The 20,182-nt window shown below is 46.0% G+C and overlaps 1 protein-coding gene across 6 annotated transcripts in view; it reads right to left on the bottom strand.

Annotated features, from left to right (window-relative positions):
* The window catches only part of NEK7 (NIMA related kinase 7), a 337,523-nt gene that overhangs the window by 242,709 nt on the left and 74,632 nt on the right, over window positions 1-20,182 (bottom strand). For 5 of the 6 annotated variants that reach the window (XM_069232117.1, XM_069232114.1, XM_069232116.1 and 2 more), the window contains 2 exons: window positions 13,130-13,216; window positions 4,562-4,702 (listed from right to left, as the gene is read on the bottom strand). In XM_069232117.1, the coding sequence (XP_069088218.1) occupies window positions 4,562-4,702; window positions 13,130-13,186 (198 nt within the window). In that variant the 5' untranslated portion in view covers window positions 13,187-13,216. The remainder of the gene's footprint in view (window positions 1-4,561; window positions 4,703-13,129; window positions 13,217-20,182) is intronic. The other variant, XM_069232115.1, reaches the window with a different exon arrangement.

A 20,182-nucleotide genomic window follows, 5' to 3' on the forward strand; every position in this document is an offset into this window, starting at 1 on the left:
TGTTTGTGTCTGTGAGTGGTTGGGGAGACTACTGATGTTCTATTTCCTCAACACTGGTGCTGCTGTAAAATGCAGTTACGTACACTTTCTCTGGATTTGGCATGCACCTGTTGAAAATCCAATAAAAAGAGTTAAAAAAAGAAAGAAAGAAAGGAATAAATGCCAGTGGACAAGGGTTTATTTTGTAAAAATGGGGTAACCCAGTACCTTGGGACATGTTACATTAGTGGACAAGGGTGGCTAAGCTCTGTGACATTCGAGGCGATGCGGAAAAGAGTCATGGTGCAGGAATATTCTCCAGATTTTGTTTGGCACTTGGATATTTTAAAGGTAATGAATCTGCACTTAGAAGTATCTCTCAGAAAGAGGTCAGGTATTTGGCTTTTGAATTCAGGGAGTGGCTTTGAAGCAGCTCAAACATTCAGCTCCCCTTCTAAAAGGGATTTTAAGTTGTTGCCCAGGTTTCAGTGCTGCACCTATTCAAGTAAAAATGGATCTACCCTATCCTCATCCCAGATTCCAAGGGGATGCCATCCACCCAGTCTGGCCTTATGCCCACAGCCAGACATTCAACTCAGACACCTAACAAGGAGCCAATAGAGTGCAGTGTAAATAACAGTCATTTACTACCTAGAACATAAACCCCTGTGCTCTTTACTGTAAGGAAATGCCTCTTTTTGCATGTTTACCCCCCCACATTTTTGACTGATGCTGCTGTTTTAATGACTCGGAGTACACAGAGGCCTACTCACCAGACTTCAATGCCAGTGTTTTACCCTATACAAATTGCATGTCGAATTGGACATTCTCCATTGCCAAGACCTGACTTACTTGTATGGTACCCTGGGTACCCATAGTATGTAACACAGTGGTCCACTCAGTGCTGCAGCACTGCTTGAACCACCCTCTCTGTGACAATATACAAAACAGCTGCCACTGCAGACTGAAAGGGCAATGCTTGTACTGCCAGTTTGACTTTGCCATTTAAAACTATGGTTAAACCACTCCATCCCTTATCATAAGTACATTTTCTCTAAGTAAGGCCTATCGAGCACTATGGCGGGGAGCAATATTGTGCTCAGTAAGACATATGTTTTACGATAGGTCTTAGCAGCAACACTTCCACATTGTCATTTTGCTGCGGTTAAAGTTGGCAGCCCAATTGGCTAATATGGGGTTACTGTGTGACATCCCACCTGGCTAACTTTTGAGTGGAACTACTAAACTGGGTCCTGAGAGGTATCAAATTAATTGTGGCATTAAATGTGACTTGATGACCAGGTTGAAATTAATGTCCCTATTAATGGTGGGCAGCTTTTAGAAAGTTACCCCTCTGTGGTTGGCTTGTCCAGCAGCCTCACAGAGGCATACCAACTCAGACAGGTTTCTGACTGCCTGTGGAGACATGTGAACAACTCCCAGGCTCAAGTACAAAGGGCAGTGGTGCAAAAAACGAGGTGTCAGCTCCTCTGCCCTGATGGCCACTCAGGGGGTTAGCCCAGAGGCAAACTTAAAAGTGGAGGCTGCCTCTGATGGGCTGCCTGGCCCAACAACGCTTAGCAGGTTGCCTTTTGTTTCTGTAGATTGCATGGAGACAGGTCCAGAGAGAGATAATTCACACGCAGACTGGTCTTACTGTGGGCGTGTTGCCCTCAGGTAGCCACACCTCAAGGGTGGGATACCTTGCTCCTCATGACCGAGGAAGGGTTGTGGCATCTTGAAAGGTGCAAGATTGTGGCATCTGGGATAGCCAGATGACACACATTACAGGAACTTAATCACTAGGTAGGAGGGGACCGAGTAGCCCATTTTCTAGTGAACACATGGTCCCCTTGGGGCACTTTCCTGTGATAAATATGGCACCCTTGGCACGTTGACCCTCAGTATTTGCTGGACTTGGAAGGAGGACGAGAAGAAGACCCCTTTGCACCCATTGAAGGTGCACAAAGAGAGGCTGCAACGCCAGCAGAGCGACTGTACCTGCTGCACTTTGGGCTAGCGGAGTTTGGACCCTGTTCTGTGTGCCTGGCTTGGGGAAAAGTTGTTTCCTAGCCTCATTCCATAGCAGAGACTCCAAGGGTCAGTTGGCTGCACCCCCAGAGCTGAACTGGGGTCATCACAGCTGAAAGAGCCAGAGTTGCATCCTTGGTAGCAACTGCAATAGTCTTGCCTCTACTTACACCAGGCACCCCAAAGCACAATTCAGAGATAGACAAAAGATGCACCCATGTGTGCTGAATCCGAGCGCGTGGTTGTGACAGGATTCGTCACACTAAGCAGATTCCAGCCTCCACCAAAGATTTTCCCTGTGACTGCTGTGTTGCAAAAGCGCAAGGTCTGCTTTGGCAGGCGTTGGAACCCTGCAGAGGACTTTGTAGGACTCCGTCATCCATGGACAGTCACCCCCACCCACCTGTGGACAGAGGACTCGACCCCCACAGACCACACAGAATCAGAAGCATCCTTGAGCACCTTTAAGCCTGCATCTCTCAGCATCAGGAATACTCAATTGTCGTCTATTGGTGTCATCCTGTAAAGTTTGGAGCTTCCTTTAAAAACGCTCAAGTGGTCAGCTAACTGTCCAACGTATTCTTTCTGACCACCTAGACCTCTGTCATGTCAGACTTGGTCGCCCAACACGGGCCGGTGTAGTCAAATTAACTGTTTCAAACCTTTCAAAAGTTACCAAATTTTTTGTTGGCCAATGCTTGTTTGCGGTATCTCCTGATCCCTCTGGTGGATTTTGATGGTTAAGGTCTCTCAAAATTCATAAAAATAAGCTATATTTTTATAAATTGTTTTGTTTGTGGTGTCGTGTGACTTTATTTTGGTGTTTACTACTGTTAAATGCTTTATACATTGTTCCTTTCCTTTGCTAAGCCTTCCTGCTCACAGCCACAGATACCCAGCGTTGAGCTTAAGGTTGAGTAAATGTACCTGACTGGACCCAAGATTGGCAAGTGTACTGCATGATAGGGCTACCCAGCCATAACCTACAGTACACCCAAATCTTCCCATTTACCCTCTCACTCAGGCCACCTGAGTCTCTGAATGTAGGTGCCCTGTCTACGCAAGCCCTCAAGCCCGGTTCCTTGAGGTCAAACTTGTACCTGCTCACTTCACCAGAACACTCTTGTGGTCCACAACTCGCAACTGATGGACCGTCCATGGGCAGGTCCTCTGACACCTGTGTGAAAATCATGTAAAATAGAAAATAAATTGTACAGTCTCGATGGAAGCTCAGATGAGCCAGGCATCAGGCCTAGCTCCTTGATGTACTTTGTGTATCTAAATCTAATATGTGCCGGTAATGGATGTATAAAGAAACAAGATTTCCATTGTCAAAAAAAAGATGTGAAAAATAATAATTTATTTTTATTTGGTTCTCTGTGGTAGAGGGCAAGACTCTGCAGAGCCTTACTTTTGTGACAGTGTGGAAAGGCCCCACACGTGTTTATTTCTATGAAACTTTAGCTCACCAGACGTATAAATATTTTTTTCTGCTAACCTAAATTTAAATCAGGGGGAAAAAAACAACAACATTTTTCTGAGGTTCGCAAACCATATTTGACATTCAATGAAATGGCCAGCAGTCAGAACTGATTTTGAAATTGTGTTCCTTGAATTGATCATGCTAATTCATCTTCTCTTTACATTTCAAAAACTAATGTCCAGATTTACAACAAAAAAATGTTTTTGCCAAGGCTGGCAAAGTGCTTAATATGACAGAAGGAGCACATATCTGCGCAGTAGCATTAGTTGTGCACTCGAGTAAAAGGTTGTAGGGCATTCTAACTGGAAAACATACATTTTAGGAACCCACCTTCAACTTCTTCTCTCACTGGCCAATCTGCACAAACTTGGCAGCAAAAAAGTCAGAAGTTATCAAATACATATTTTAAAAATATATATGCAGTTTCAAAAAATACTTTTCCTGTGAGAAGCCAAGTCACCTGAAACTAGCGTTGCTACCACCGACACTGTATTGCCCTTGACTTTATCCACACAGCAATATTATTTTCTAAAGGAAGTTAATGTTTTCTAAAGCTCACATATTAATGTATATTTCTGAAAACACAAATTCCCTGAAAAAACTTGAGTCCAAGAGATGTTATGGCTAGGATCCAAACCTAAAACGAGCTGCAATTTGCCTGTGGCCAATGGCTCTGCAATCATAACTACAGGCATGCACTACTCAGGAAATCCCAGATGGCAAGAGAGATGGCATTAATTTGTATAGCCTGTGGCCATGCCATGAACCCAGTATTTTTGCTTCCAGTATTTACAGGGGAGCAACCGCGTAGCGCAGTTTGCTTCCTGCTTACTTCCTAATTTTGCCACTTGCTCCAACGTTAATCAAACATCCAGCTATGTGGCAATAACCAGAACTTAATGCACTTTCCAATTACGTTTTTAAAGCAGTAGCAGTGTCATGGATTAAAGGATCATTAAACATGTTAACAGTTTAACGCTTCAAAATGCCCTCCTCTTGCAGTTGGTACAGGAAGTTCGCGGACAAAAATAGTCAACAAGTTTCATAATCAACTTTCAGTGTTCTTACCTGCACTTTTTTCAAAGCCACTGGTACACGATCCAACAAACACGTTGCTCTGTAAACTTCACTAAATTGGCCACGACCAATCTTCTTTTCGATTTGAAAGTTGCCTAGCGTATTATAGCCCATGTCGGGCCTCAAAGCTTTCTGAAAGGAGGAAATAGGCAACCGTTTTTTGGTACATAGAAAATTGTAATATTTCCCAAAACGTAATGCTGCATGGAAAAGAATAATAATTTACTAAGACCAACAATTCCGACACGAATGCCTACAGGCACTTTGTAGGTTTGTTCTACAATCACAATACAATGATCATGTACTGCTAACGCAATAGTTGTGTGGCCCCATCTTCAGCAAGTTAATTTTATACGAGAATTAACAGTAAAAGGATAGGCAGCAAACATTTCATGCAGACAACAGAGGCATTGCCAAAAAGGATGAGGGACCATAACTGAAAACTAAACATTAAAAACAGAGCAGAATTCGGGCAAGTCAAAACCGAACTAACAAAGAGGAACGTGAAATATATTCATATTGTTCTCCTTAGACGTATATACAATTAAAAGAAATGAACAAAGACGCGCTACCTTTTGATTTGTAAAAAGTATTGAACATAATGAGGCAGTCATGAAGGTTGGAATATTGTGGTCTTTAACGTAACGTCACCGACTAAACTGCAATCCTCCAGTTCAAAGCCACGGGTCCACTCAGTTCTGGCGACCTAGACATGTAGGCCTATGAGCACACATTTCCCGGCACGGCCATACCTTTCATTTCACACAGCTTCATTAAATGGGATTTATTTAGAAGCACTATTTCCAAGTTGAAATGGGAATTGCACTTTCATCTGCACGCTTACTTGACAAATATTAGCGTGAACTATTAAACCGGTGTGACAACCGCATGCTGAGAGCAAAGTCTCGCTAATTTGCTTTGGCATGCAAGTTTGTAATCACACATTTACATATGCAATGACCTACATTTGCATGTCAGCTCGCACACGGTCTGGCTTTATTAAGGCTGGGCACATCCCTCTGTTTAGCGGCCAGAGTGGCGAGAGAAGGCCAGAGGGTGGTCTTTTTTGGCAGCTGAGCCATGAACTGCCACCAAGGATTAGGCTGATGTGGCCTGAGCACTAGACACTTCATTAGAGGAAATCTGTTTAACAGTGGGCAGTATATGTAAACTTCACAGCCCGTTTGCAGCACCTATTTCTCCCAATGCCCTTTCCTCAAAGGGCAGCAGGACTGACTGACAGCTTGTCTCATCTGCTCCCTAGTCCTGTCAGACAATTTAAAGGTGGAGAGATGACATGAGAAGCAGCATAGCTGCAGATCCCCCACTACTCATGGGTCTCTCCTGGCCACAAAATAATGTGTGCACAATCGAGATCACGTAGGACAAGGGCGTCCGTTGGCCAGAGAACACAGTACAACACTTCGATATTAATAATCACATAAATGTCTGAATAAGCCATACTGTGCACCGTCCTGGTGGTTGAGATTTTTATAAATATATACAGTGCTTGAAATGGAAAAACAGAAGTGCAGGTACTCTGTGTCAGAGTGCCTACTTGCTTCTGAGAAGTGTCGGTGCTCCCCAATTAAAAGTATTACGTTTGTCTTGAGAAGTGCAGGTACTCTCCCTCTCAAAATAAAAAAGTGCCGATACTCGGTACAGGACAGTACCGGTCCATTTAAAGGTAGGTAGGTAGATAGGTGTGTAGGTGTGTGTGTGTGTCTGTCTGTCTGTCTGTGTGTGTGTGTGTGTGTGTGTGTTTGTGTGTGTGTGTACGCGCTTTAGGAGGACCGATGCCTGTAGTGTGTTTAAGTAATTTGGAGCGAATGCATCAAAAAACAAAAAAAGTGCAGTTATATTTGCCTCGGTCCACTTTATAACCTTCCCTACTATCAAAGCGCACGTGGAGTTTGAATAGTAAATACACACTTCATTAGGGTCACTGGCCGTCCTCATAATTATAGATATGTCATGTTGTGCGTTGGAAACAGTGGCAGACAAAAGTATATGGACAAGCTGATTAAATTGGCTAATACCATTGCTCTCGGTTGACAGACGTGTACCAAACTTTATAGAATGTTCGAAGAGGACAACCTGAACAGACATGCCCCAAAAGCACAGTTTCGGATGACAGCTTTCGCTATGAAAAATAAACAAACATTGAATAAAGCGAAATGAAAATACGTAAACATGCAAGTAAGTCAGGGCTCGGATCGTAGTGACTTTTCAGGTTTGGTGAATTTTGGTCCAGTCCCTTCTAGGGGGAAAAAATTGAAGTTTTAGTTGACAATGCGTTTGTGTGAGATTTCCATACACATGTTATTCTGCTTTAAAATAGTGGGAAAATACATTTAAAAAAAAAAAAAAAAAAAAAAGGTAAAACAAGCACATTGAAGAGCTACAAATTTACCCGACAGTCCCTTAACAGGTATAAAAATAATATGCAAAACTGCCTTGACGTTGGCTAGAATATTTTCTGAGGTCTGTCGTCTTTCACTCGCTTTTGATCATAAACATTAAGATCACCCGCCATGCAAATACAACAAAAGGATCTGCATTTCCTGAGAAAAAGGGCCACGGCCTTTAAGCATGCTTTTGGTTTAAGGGAACATGGCAAATACGCTGTTAAAAAAATAAAATAAAAAAAACCCTTTCAATGAAACGGAAAATATTAGGAGTGGTGAGACAAAGGAAGGAAAACCCAAGTAGCACTGTCAGAGACCCACTGCTGCATTATGGTTAAGTTGGACGTGACCAATGACCACCACCTACTACTATCACGTCATTAGCCAGTCCGTGGAGAAGTTTTGAGATTAACTAAACCCCTAGGCTTGGCTACAACCAGCGCGGAATGGGAAAGATGAAAAGGTCGAAAACGGCAGTCTGACCTTGCACAAAGCTAGGAAAGCATTGCTTGATTCAACACGGTAACCCCAACAGCTGGGAAGGAATATGTTGAACGACCCTCTACCCCGGCCTCGATAAAGAGCGCGGGAGAGACTTTTTAAAAATCTATATGGCTTTGCCCATCAAAAACGGAATCATTTTCTCTTCAACAATTTGCAAAGGGCCAGGGGCCATGTGACTGGAACCCCTCTACAGCCTTACCCCGTGGCCCAGAGGTTTGTCCCTGGGGGACAGCCACTCTACCATTTCTCTCCAGAGGTTGCAAAAGAGCCGGGAAGGGTTGCCTGTGCCACTCTACCAACATCTGCTCCAGACAAATGGCTAGAACAGGCTATCACATCCCTTCTCCCTGGTGCCAAATTCTAATAGACGCAGAAACTAGTGCATGTCAGCTATAGTCTCAAGACACCGAAGCAACTGTTAATCCCTACAGAGAAAAAGGGCCATGATGTAGCGGTCAGCTACACGCCTCTCTTCCTCCATCAAATGGCGGAATAAGGAGGAATGGGGCAGCGGGAAGCTCCCTGTGCCATTTAATACCATGTACATGAAGACTAATATACCTGAAGCTATTGACAACAACCACAACTACTATGGATACTGCACAAACACTAGGCATAATAAGTCCTTTGACTGTCCTTGTTAACCACAGGGCATTGTTGCCCCAATCTCCAATCGGAGCAGCAAGACAAAAATAATTTGACAGCTGACTTATGTCCAGTTGGTAGCAGAACAGTAGAAAAACTACTCTACCTGTTGCAGCTTAGCTACAGCCACAATTCCTGGAGGAACTGCCAACACCAATCAGTACAGTAGTCTTTCCAGTTCATCTGTTATCAACGGAGCACATGGCAGATGTCAATTGAGTCTACAATCTCCTGCCAACTGCGGTGCTAGGAGCCCCATGTCCTTTTAGCAATAGGTATTATAATATTGTTATGGCGGTTTGTAAAATTCACCAATAACATGCCTCCTACAAACAGCACTAGGTAAGTAAACCTCTCTACTATACCTAATATTTAAGGGCCTAAATAAGCCGGGGGCGGGGCCAGCTTACAAGCTACCACTTGTCTCTTTAGTTAAAAAAAAAGATGTTACGCCTATTTCTGTACACAACAGCCACCATAGGAGTACCCTATTTAAAGTCTAGCTGATGTAAACAACCTTCCTGAGGGAGGAGAAAGTTTATAAAGGCTGAAAGTCTAGTATTGGCCTGATGGTCTGAATCTTCTTTGAGAATGGCAAATAGAATTTTGAGCAGTTCACAGGGGTCTTTTAAGGGAACTGTGCTATTAGTTGTGCAGAATGTGTGGACACATTTGGTGTCAAACTCTCTATTTCTCCCTTGTGCAAGAGCTTTCAAGTGGGTATGGAAGGTTCTAAATGCCAGGCACCCAGGACCAATCCAAGGGTACCACATCCCTTGTCTGCCCCAGTTCTAACCCCCCCTGCACAGCACCCTGGGACAATCCAAGATGGCATGGCCAAGTGATCTCTATACACATCTATCCTGGGGGGTCTCAGCTCTGACCCTAGCTGATATCACTGCCAGAGACTTTCTCACCAAAGTTTCAAAGGGGGGAGCCACTACTGTGTTGCTCCGAATGTCTGAGCTCCCTCTTTCATGCAAGAATTTGGGCTGTCCCAACCTTGGCACAGATTTACAGTCCATTACCTAGTTCAGATTTTCTTCCCCACCCCTTTCTCCTCACTGTTGATTGCTCTTTTTCTGTGGTGAAGCCTTTGTTCCCTCTTCTGGGGACCAGAATAATTAACTTGGCCCAGCAGAGCGACAAAAGGCCTGGTTTCTGATCCTGAGCTGGGCCAAGGAAATATGACAATTTTGGACGACCCATAAAGTGCACATGTATGTTTTTGGGACTTCAAACGTGGTGTACATGTTTCACACAGTTTGATACCCCACTAGACTTTGTAGACTTAAGGTAAGTAAAATTGCACTTTAAGGCTGATTTCCGCCTATGAGTGAAGTGACACTGCACATAATCCAGTAAACCCCACTGACCTTACCATTAAAATTATAAGGCCTATACCCAGGTCAACATCTAACCTTGCAGAGTCCCCTCTTGAGCTAGGCTACCTGTGCACAATACTGGGCTGCACACAACTGTAGTCTCACATGTGCATCCAGCACATTAGCACATGTAACTAGCCAAGTGTCCCTTACCATATATGCGTCACAGAGGCCTTATCTTGTAAGGCAGACACTAGAGGTAAACACATATAGTCCAATTCCCATGCGATTACCCTGAGTGAGACTGTAGTAGTGAGACTAACCCAGAGTAAGGTAAAAAAAAAAAATAAAAAAAAAATCGGGTGATCAAAAAGCAAAAAATCCAGGCAGGTTAAATGGCCAAAATTCATTTCATTACGGACCCAACAATAACATAACTGAGGGTCAGAGAGGGATACCTGCAAACTTTCAAGTATCAATGCAATCCCCCACCTGCCCCATGATATACTTTTGTAGTGGGGGCTTCCTTAAGTCCACATTAGAGTATACTTTGTGGGCAGTGCAGATATCGCAATTTTAATTGGAACAACCTTTTCGATTTCTGCAGAATGAACAAAATTACAGGAGCGGTCTGCCAAACATAGCTAATCATGACAGATCGGGCCAAAGTTAACAACTTGAACTTCTGCAGATGGGTGAATTGATTCAGATCATAAAGTTCATGAACAGACCAAGAACATCTCCATTTTCATTAAAGGGAAATAATGAAAGTTAATATCTCTCAACTCATACAGTAGACAAGAATGGCTATATTACTCACAAATTGAAAGTCCCTTTTCCTCCTTCATAAGATTTGGGGTGTGCATTAGGGAAGAGGTGCTGTAGAAGTAGGCAAGAAAAGCAGCAGCAGAGTATAGTGGCTCCCAACTTCTAAGATAAGCTATGCATCAGTCGTAATCAGAATTCAAAAGGTGGAGAATGGTAAACATCTTCCCAAAGAGAAGGAACAGGCCTATTGAACTTGCTTAGACACGTTTGTGAAATTTGGCTCCTTGTCCTGTATTTTTGGAGCACTTTACCAATGAAGGGGCCAGATTTCCAGCTGATCAAATACAGGAGTTTTTGGCTTTCACTTGAGCCTCTAGCATGAGGAATAAAAACATCACCTATTCCCGTTGGTGCATACGTAGACTTGTCTGATGAGATCCAAGGACATCAGCAGTTTATAATGTGCTCACTACCTGACCAGCTTTTTATGCTCATATGATCTTTTTGGGCATATTCTGGACAGAGGGAGGTGTACTTGTCAAACTAGTCCTACAAACCTAGCCCATATGGTACCATGATACCAAAGGTTAGTCTAGGGGAGAGACAGCTTCCCTTAGGGAAGCAAATATATTTGTTGTTGGATTCAAGACATTTCATCTCATTCCCACGTTATAAAGACAATGTTTTTAGATTCAGTAGCCATCACCATAACAGAATACGTCTGTGGAGCCCAAGACTATGCTAGCTCTGGGAGTCATTGTATATGGACTCTGAGACAGCCAGATGTGCATGTGGCTTCTTCCTTATATTTTGAGCCTGCTTTAGACATGTGATTACATAACTAGAATAGGCTTTGTGGGGTGAGACATGGCAGCTAGCAGAGCTTATATAGCCTGGATTTCACACAGAGGTGTGAAGGACTCACTGGACAGACCATCCAGGACTTTGACCAGCAATAACAAGTAGGTCATGGTTACTTTTATGGTCTACTGTCAAATGTGTTGGAAGTCAGTGAACGGACCACTAAAGTCAGACTCCATGCAGGGAAGTTGTCTACTAGACATCTACTAGAGACTCACCAATATCAGATTGCCCTGTGGAGCAGCAATGTGAAGATTTTAGAGAGGCAAATGGGTTATAGCCAGAACCTATAGAAGAGATGAAGAAGCTAAACAGGAAGGAATAAAGCAGTCTTCCAGGGCCTTCATCTTTGAAACAAGAGAATCCAAAACAGCGTTCAAGCTAATAAAGGTGGACAAAATGGAGGCAAAAAATGAACTTTGGATTCAAAGGGAGCTGCACTACTTGAAGCAACTTCAGATGCCACAGTAGTTGACAAGAACCCAGAAGTGAAGGAGTCATGTAGATTTGAATCCCATTTCAGATGAAGACTACACTCCAGAGGTCGATTTGCAATCCTAGATTTTATAAGATCGTGAGTGGCAAGGTGACGCAAATTACAGCATGGTCTAGTGCACTCAGTGTCAAAGGAACTTTCCTAAGAGGCAAACTAAGTAGGGAATAGCACCTACTGATGCTGCTTCTCTTCTGCCTTATGTTTCAGGGAATATAGCATCAAACATTGGGGCAAGATCACTGAGTAAGCAGACTATCTCAACTACCTCGTGCACCAAAAGAGAGAGAACAAGGAGACGTGGGATACAAGTTGTGTGTGGAGTTAGTGCAAACTCTGCATGCAAGCAAGGCAGTTACAGAGGGATTCTAGTTTCCATAGTAGCAAATGGACAGGAAACATGAACATGTTGATTCTCACTCAAATATGAGTGACAAAAGGTAAGACGTTCTACTGCTACAAACAGTCACTGACATGACACAAATTTAGTTAAGCTGGAACGATTCTGATTCAATGACCCAAGTTGAAGGATGAGGCGAAATAAAGAAAAAATAGCTAATAATCTGAACGAAAACATGGGCTAGTTTTTCTTCCTAAATCCCTCTTCTCCAACTAAGTATGTAGACGATGAAAGTCAAAGAAGCAGAATCCCATCCTTATCCGAAGGTGAGGAAACTTTGAAATGGCATGGGTATGAATAAACAAAAGGTACAGGGAGCACACTCATATAGGACACATATGCATGCATGGTTTGGGGCATTCAAAGATGCTTTAGAGCACTGAAAGCAGGTCATGGTCCTGGCACTCGTGAGAAGCATTCCCATAGGTTAAGAATGGTAATGTGTTAATACATTGCCGGAATTTTCTTAAATGTTGACCATGCGTCCTTAGGAGCAATATAACATATCTTTCATGCAGAAATCACTGTTTTCTCATAGGATATGAAACTGTGAAAGCATGTGCCTAACTGTAAAATAATCATGACAGTCTCAGTATGGATTGCTAAAAACACAGTGTTTCCTTCAATTAACTACTGTATCAATAATAAGATGCTGTCATTTTTAAGTTATATATAAAACGTTTTTTTTTTGTTTTTTTTTAAGGAGATGTTGTTCTAAGCATATGCAATTGGTCATTTGAAGACAACATTTCCCTCTAATCTTGCCTCTGGTATTTTATAGGGAAGTTGTGTCTGGCATGATGAAATGGGTTAATGCAGGGGTTTTATTCACCCATTGCTGGATGTCTTCAGTTCGAGGGGAACTTTTCATGTTTCAACTGACTCCTGCCTTATCCCGACCCAGTCAGTGAAACCAGAAGTACAAACGTATTGCCAAATTCCACTGGTTTGTTTGTTTTCCTTTGAATTCTGGTACGTGTTACCCTGCATGTCAACTTATAAATTCAAGACTACAGTAGAAGAATGCAATGTTAAAAACAGACTTTATTAGCTACTCTGACAAGGCATCTGGAAACGTTGGCACTGTGTAATGAGCAGACAAAGCAACAAAAAACCGTATTAAGTCAATCATAAGAACACCTATAATATTAATACCTGCGGTTGAAAATTCTGAACAGGAGGATTCTGAATGCCTTGCGACTGTTCATCCATTGTACTGGATAAAACAGGAACCTTGTTACTCTGCCAAAAGAAACGTAATATTTAGCTCTAATGCGGACAACGTTTTCAAAATCTTTTATCACACTGTCAAATTATCCCAGTCAGAAATTATAAAATAGCTTACAATTCGACCTTTTCAAAGTGATGTAGGTAAGGACGCTAAAAATAAATACACAAAGGTGTAAGAACTACCAAGAGTTTTATTAAAACACATTTCTGAAGACCCACTCGTAAATGCACCAAACCACATTTTTCCCGAGTAACAAATTTACAAGTTATAATAATTCAATCAACATAATTAACGTTTAAAATAGTATATTGGGGGCGTGGCCAAGATGGCGGCGTGAGCAGACGCATTGGTCCGTGCTCCACCGCCTAGGCCCGGAATCTACTGCTTGCAGGAGGGGCTGGCCGGCCGGGGGTGTCCCGACGAGAGGCCTGGCACCCCGGGGGCGCTGGGGGTTCGCGGCGCCCTCGTGAGTTGCGGGGTCGCAGCCCCCGAGTAGCGCGGATCCAGGAGTGCCGGACCGGAGGTGGAGACTGTGAGGCCTGGGGGGGTCGCGGGTTCTTTTTTGCCTCGAACCCGGGCCCGAAGGACTGCTGACAGAGTGTGGGGGAGCGGCGACGCCCAGGAGGGTGCCGCGCCCTCGCGGTGGGGAGCAACTGGCAAGTGAGGCCTGGTAGGGCCCTGGAGTCGGGCCCCGGTGGTGGCCAGGCCGTCCGTTGGGGCCGTGCCCGGGAGACCTGAGGTGGAGAGAGTGGGCGAACTGTTGGGCCCACCTGCTGTTTGGCCCTGAGGTAGTGCTCCCAGAGTGCGGTGTGGACCAGGACTGCGGTCCAGAGGAGCGGACGACGCGTGAAGGCCCCACTGGGAGCCGAGAGGAGCGGGGCCACGAGGGGGTCCACGGACTGTTGGCAGCTGGTGAGTCGAGGTCCCTGTGGGATTGAGGACTAGAGGCAGTTGCCTGCGGCGACTCTGGATAGTGGACAGTCAGAGCCTGGTTTCTGTGCCGGCCGCGGGCGGCTGAGATGACGACCTCTAAACCCAAGAGGGACCGGACGGTCCGCGATATGTTGACCAGCGGGCGCCGGAGGACATGCCGAACACGAGGACCCCAGAGACGGTCAAGAAGGCGACGGAGGACGAGACAGCTCCTGTCACCAAGGGCTTTCTTACCTCCTTGTTTGAATCACTTAGGAGAGACCTCCACGCACTTCGTAAAGACATATCCCATGAGGTGAAGGAGCTGAGAGTGGAGCTTTCCTCCCTGGGTGGGCGGCTGACGCAGGTCGAGGAAGGTGAAGTTACCCTTGGCGAGGAGGTGGTGGACTTGCAGCAGGAGGTTCTGCGCCTGCAAGAACAGCAGGACCTCCTTCAAATGACAGTGGAGGACCTGGAGAACCACTCGCGCAGACATAATATCCGCATCAGAGGAGTGCCGCGCGGGGTGGAGAAGGAGGACATTGGTGCCTTGGTGGTGGCGCTGTTTCGCTCGATCTTAGAACTCGAGTAGATCTGGGAGATCACCCTCGATAGAGTCCACCGCATGGGCCGACCTGGAGGAGCAGGAGATCGACCACCAGATATCTTAGAATGCGTGCATAATTTTGGTTTGAAAGAAAGTATACTGCAAAAGGCGCGCAATCTCCCGCAGGTCTCTTTTAGAGGGTATCAGCTCCAACTTTTCCAGGACCTCTCGGTTCGGACTTTGCAAAGACTGCGTGAGTTTAAGTCCATCACAGAGCAACTGCGCGAGCGGGCGGTGTCCTACTCGTGGGGTCACCCGTTCCGTCTTGTTTTTCGCTGGGAGGATCAACTGCGCCAGGTGAAGTCAGTATCGGAGGCTAACCGCATCCTGGGTTTGGAGGAGGGTGCCTCTGCTTCGGCTTCCGGGTTGGGTTTGGCTGGTGGCGGCCGTCCACGCTGGCGGAGGAAAGAAAGGAGAGGGAATCAGCAACGCCCTACCGTGTTGGAGCAGATTTCGGGGCACCAGTCAGCAGTGAGCAGCGTAGCAGCCGGGCGAGCGCTTAAATAGAGTGCGCTGTGGTCCTTCTGGTTGGCTCGGGCCACTGGCCGCGGCCCTGTGATTGAGTGAGCAGCCTGGGCGGTAGAGCCGGCGAACTTGGTGGAGGAACATGTGTGGTTCTACAGCCCAGATGAGACTTTTACCTCGTTGGAAGTGGGAGAGAGACTTTGTTGGTATAGGCACCTGTTGTGCATTTTGTTTATTTGTTTGTTTGCTTCCCTGCGAGCTTGTTTAGGCATGCCATTGGAGGTCTTGTCGTGTGGGCTGGAGTGGCGGGGGTCCGGCTCTGGGCCTGGGCTACTCCGTAGACCTCCCTCCTACCTGAATAACTGCTTTCCTGGGTTGTATGACGCTTAAATGTCTTAGCTTCAATGTCCGGGGGCTGAATAATCCGACTAAGCGATTAGCAATTTTGTCAGATCTAGAGAAATCTGGGTGTCACATATGCTTACTCCAGGAGACATATTTGTTGCATAAAGACACATATCGCATGCACTCAAGATGGTTTCCTGGGCATATTTGGTCCTCAGCTACTACAAAGCATGCAGGCGTAGCGATACTGCTTTCCAGGACCTTTTCTGGGGAGCTAGTGGGGAGGATACACGAAGTACAAGGCAGATTCCTGGCCATTAGAATAAAACTTGGGGCCTTTTCCTTTAATGTCGCCTCTCTTTACGCTCCGAACGCCCAACAAGAGGCATTCCTGAGACAGGTGATCTCCCCAACTCTTAGTTCACCAGATATGGCCATTTTAGTGGGGGGAGATTATAATCTCGTAATGGATAATGAGCTTGATCGCTCTGGCCAACGCTTTGGACAAACTGGGGCACTATCGGAAGCGGGGCGCCAGTGGTTGGCTGATTGTGGGTTGGAAGATATTTGGAGAAAACTGAACCCTACGCTCTGAGATATTTCTTTTTAGTCGGCGGCAACTAAGACTTATGCCCAACTTGATTTTTTCCTAGTCTCGCAGGAATTGGTCCCCAGGGTCAGGGAGGCCACGATTGAACCCAGAGCTCTGGCTGATCACGCCCCAATTACCTTGGAGGCCACAGTGGGGGTAAGACCGGTGGGTACCCCTTAGAGATTCCCTACTCCAAAGTGAGACAAACGGTAGAGTCACTTCGGCGTGTGATCGCGGACTATCTTAGATTTAATGATGTAATTAGCACCTCAACTGCGATATTATGGGAGGCTATGAAGGCAGTGGTGCGGGGTGAGGTGATGGCGCTGTCGGCAAGGGACAATAAGGCAAGGAGAGAGATAAGAGAGGAGCTGGAGCAGAGGGTGGCTGTTCTGGAGCGCGCCCACAAGACTACTGGTGCGCCTCGAATTTGGCGGGAGATGGAGAGAGTGAGGCAGCAGCTGAGGAGGCTCGACTGGGACAGGGCGGAGTATGCGATAGCGAGACTCCAGCACAAATTTCATGTTGGGAGTAATAAGTGCAGGAAGTTATTCGCACATCGGTTATGAGCACAGCGCGCAGCGTCGCAATAAAATTGATCCGCTCTCCCTCTGGTATGGCCGCGGGCACGAGTGACCAGATTGCTGAGGCTTTTGCAGAGTCTACCGGGGCCTCTACGCGGCAGAGGAGGGAGATCCAGAGGCTTTGGATTAATTCTTAGAGGGCATGGCAATCACGCCTCTGGGGGAGAAGGAGGCGTTGCAGTTGGACCAGCCGATAAGGCTGGATGAGGTTATTTCGGCAATTTCCCCGACTAAAAGTTGGGAAGTCCCCCGGTCCGGATGGGTTTTCGCCCCTATTCTATAAGACCTTTTGCGCAGAACTTGCTCCGCTGTCGTCTAACTCCTTTCGGATGTCAGGTGCGCTGACACCGAGCATGCTGGATGCTACTATTGTAGTTATACAAAAACCGGGTAGGGATCCGGAGGACTGCGCCTCATATAGACCGATCTCGCTCTTGAATATAGATGCTAAGTTGTTTACTGGCATTCCTGCTGCCCGCCTAAATTTGTATCTGCCGGGACTTATTGACCCAGATCAGTCGGGTTTTATACCAAACCGACAATGCGGGGACAATACGAAAAGGCTCCTGCACCTGTTGGATAAAACGGATCGCTCCCGTAGGGAGGCGCTCTTCCTCTCTATAGAAGCTGAAAAAGCGTTTGATAGGGTGCATTGGCCCTATCTTTTTAAAGTTCTGGAAAGATTTGGGCTGGGACCCGTTTTCAGGTCCTGGATCAGTTGGGTTTACCGGTCGCCCAGGGCGTCAGTTCGAGTTAATGGGGAGCTCTCCTTGCCTTTTCCGATTGGACGCGGGACTAGACAGGGATGTCTGCTGTCTCCCCTCTTATTTGCATTATATATGGAGCCCCTGGCGCAGAAATTGTGGGATAGTCCCTTGGTTTCCGAGGTGAGGTTTGGCGGAGACCACCATCTCCTCACCCTCTATGCGGATGATGTGATCCTTACCCTGGCGGAGCCTCTGACCTCATTGCCGGCATTCATGGAGATAATAGTTGAGTTTGGTCAGGTCTCGGGATTCCGAGTTAATATGCAGAAGTCCCGGGTTCTTGGTTTGGCGGTGGGACCGGATCATGAGGCTGACTTGAGAGCTAGATACCCCTTTCTCTGGTCGCCCTTGAGTCTTCCTTATTTAGGAGTTGAGTTAGCGACCTCGGTCGCTAAGACAGCGAGACGGAACTATGCAACGCTGGTTCGTGAGGTCCAGCGAGATCTTGACTCTTGGGGGAGGCATAAGCTGTCCTGGCTGGGAAGGGTGGTGGCGGTGAAGATGACTATCTTGCCGCGCATTCTCTATGTATTTCAGATGCTTCAGCTAAGCCCTCCCCCGAGAACAATAGCGACCCTTCAATCGGCGATTCTGAGGTTTATATGGGAGGGTCGACTGGCGAGGTTATCGCGAAGGATGCAGTGCCGGACTAAGAGTGAGGGAGGTTTGGCAATCCCTTGCCTCCAGCGCTATTTTCAGGCGACACAGCTTCGTTTTTTTCTGGAGTGGAATCGTCCGCTCACAGAGAAACATTGGTGCTTCATGGATCAGGCTGTAGCGAGCTCACATATATGGAGGGAGCCATGGCTTTGACGCCGACATAGAGCCTGTTGGACTTTATTCCTCTCCGATAACGGGGGTCACATTACACATATGGGATGCTGTGGCTACTCGATCCGGGCGGACGACTTTCCCGTCTCCGATGACTCCCATAGGCGCAAATCCAGATTTTGAGCCCGGGCTCCGGCTCGAAGCCCCGAGACGCTGGCATGAGGGGGGCTGTAAAAGGGTGGGTTGTTTTTTTGATGAACAGGGGTTTTGTCTTTTGCACAGATGAGGGAAGCGTATGGCTTGACGGAGGCTGATAGATTGATGTATTACCAGATACAGCACTGGGCATTGCAGCCACAAAACAGAGCGTTGATAGATAGACCCCTTACGCCATTTGAGAAATGGCTCCTGTTAAAAAAAGATAAGGGAGTCATCTCAGAACTTTATCGGCTCTTACAGGGGGAACAGCGCCCGCCTAAGACTAAAGGACAGTTGCGATGGGAGAGGGAGTTGGAGACCGAGCTCTCGGATGAGGAGTGGGATGGTATCTTCTTTAGAATACATCACACACCCTACAATGCAGCAGGGACGGAGACATCATATAAGGTGGCCTCCTATTGGTACTACACCCCGGCACGTATACACACATGGGATCCTGTTAAGCCGGACCTATGCTGGAGGAGGTGCGGAGGTACGGGTACACTTGTCCATCTGCTTTGGCATTGCCCCAAACTTCACCGCTACTGGGAGGGCATAATGGACGAGATAGACATAGCGTTTCACACTAAGATCCCCAGATTTCCATCATACATTTTGTTGAGGCTGCCTAATCCTCTTACTTTTCCCTTGAAGTCGCTGAGAGGGAGACCGATGGCTCTAGCACTTAACGCAGCCCTACAACTGATCCTAACCATGTGGGGCACGGACAGAGTCCCGACGCGTAACGCGTGTCTGCAGAAACTCTGGTTTGTTCTTGCCATGGAGAAACTCACATTGGCCTTGCAGCAGCGGACAGGGGAGTTTAGTGAATTATGGAAGCCATTTCTGCAGATTTTATCGGCAGAATTCACTGAGTTGACAAACCCAGCTTACTTGATAGTCCTGAGGCTGATTTGAACCATGACTAGAATGCTTGATTTAGAAGCGTCTGAGGGTTGTCTTGCGGTGGGAGGGGGGTTGGACTGATGACAAGACAGGAAGATTATATGGCTGAGATGGGGGAGCATTGTTAATGTGTTTCAATTTATATGTATGTTTGATTGGTTTTCTAGGCCGTACACACAGTTTTAAAGATATTAGATGTGCTCCGTGTGCTAATTCTATCAACAAAGGGTGGTTTGTTTTGAGGCATCTTTTAGCCAAATTTAGAGTTGGCCTAGAAGAATCTGGTCGGTGGGCTCGGAGCTTCTGATGCGGTGATAGTGATCATAATTAGCACTGTGATGTACTGAACTTGCATTTCATTTTTGTATGTATAAGGTTTTGTGTTTACAAAATAATAAACAGATATGATCCATAAAATAGTATATTGGGGATATTAACAAAATATGCAATAGGTGTAAGAAAGCGTTTATTAAAAGGCGGCGGTACGGAGCGGGTAAAAAAAAAAAAAAAAAAAATGTACGTTTATGTGAGCTTGACCTCCGACGGAGTCCAAAAATAAAGATGAAGGGGGAGAAAGCTGCACTAGAGACTTTAGGCCGAAGTCAATAGGTATGAGGAAGCTACCTAATTCTTAGAGTACATTTGGGACAGTGAGCATAACCATCCGATAGGTTTGGCAGGTCAAAACGATCACCTAAACTCTGGTGAAGTATGCTCCAGCGTCTGTCTCATGCGTAGCAGAAGATACAGAAAGTAATTCATCCAGCAGTGGAGGCTTTAGCAGCAACACAGCTGACAATATTGAACTTGCATACCTAGCACATCCCTAA

The sequence above is a fragment of the Pleurodeles waltl genome, chromosome 4_2 (genome assembly GCF_031143425.1).
Source record: "Pleurodeles waltl isolate 20211129_DDA chromosome 4_2, aPleWal1.hap1.20221129, whole genome shotgun sequence".
Taxonomy (NCBI): Eukaryota; Metazoa; Chordata; class Amphibia; order Caudata; family Salamandridae; genus Pleurodeles; species Pleurodeles waltl.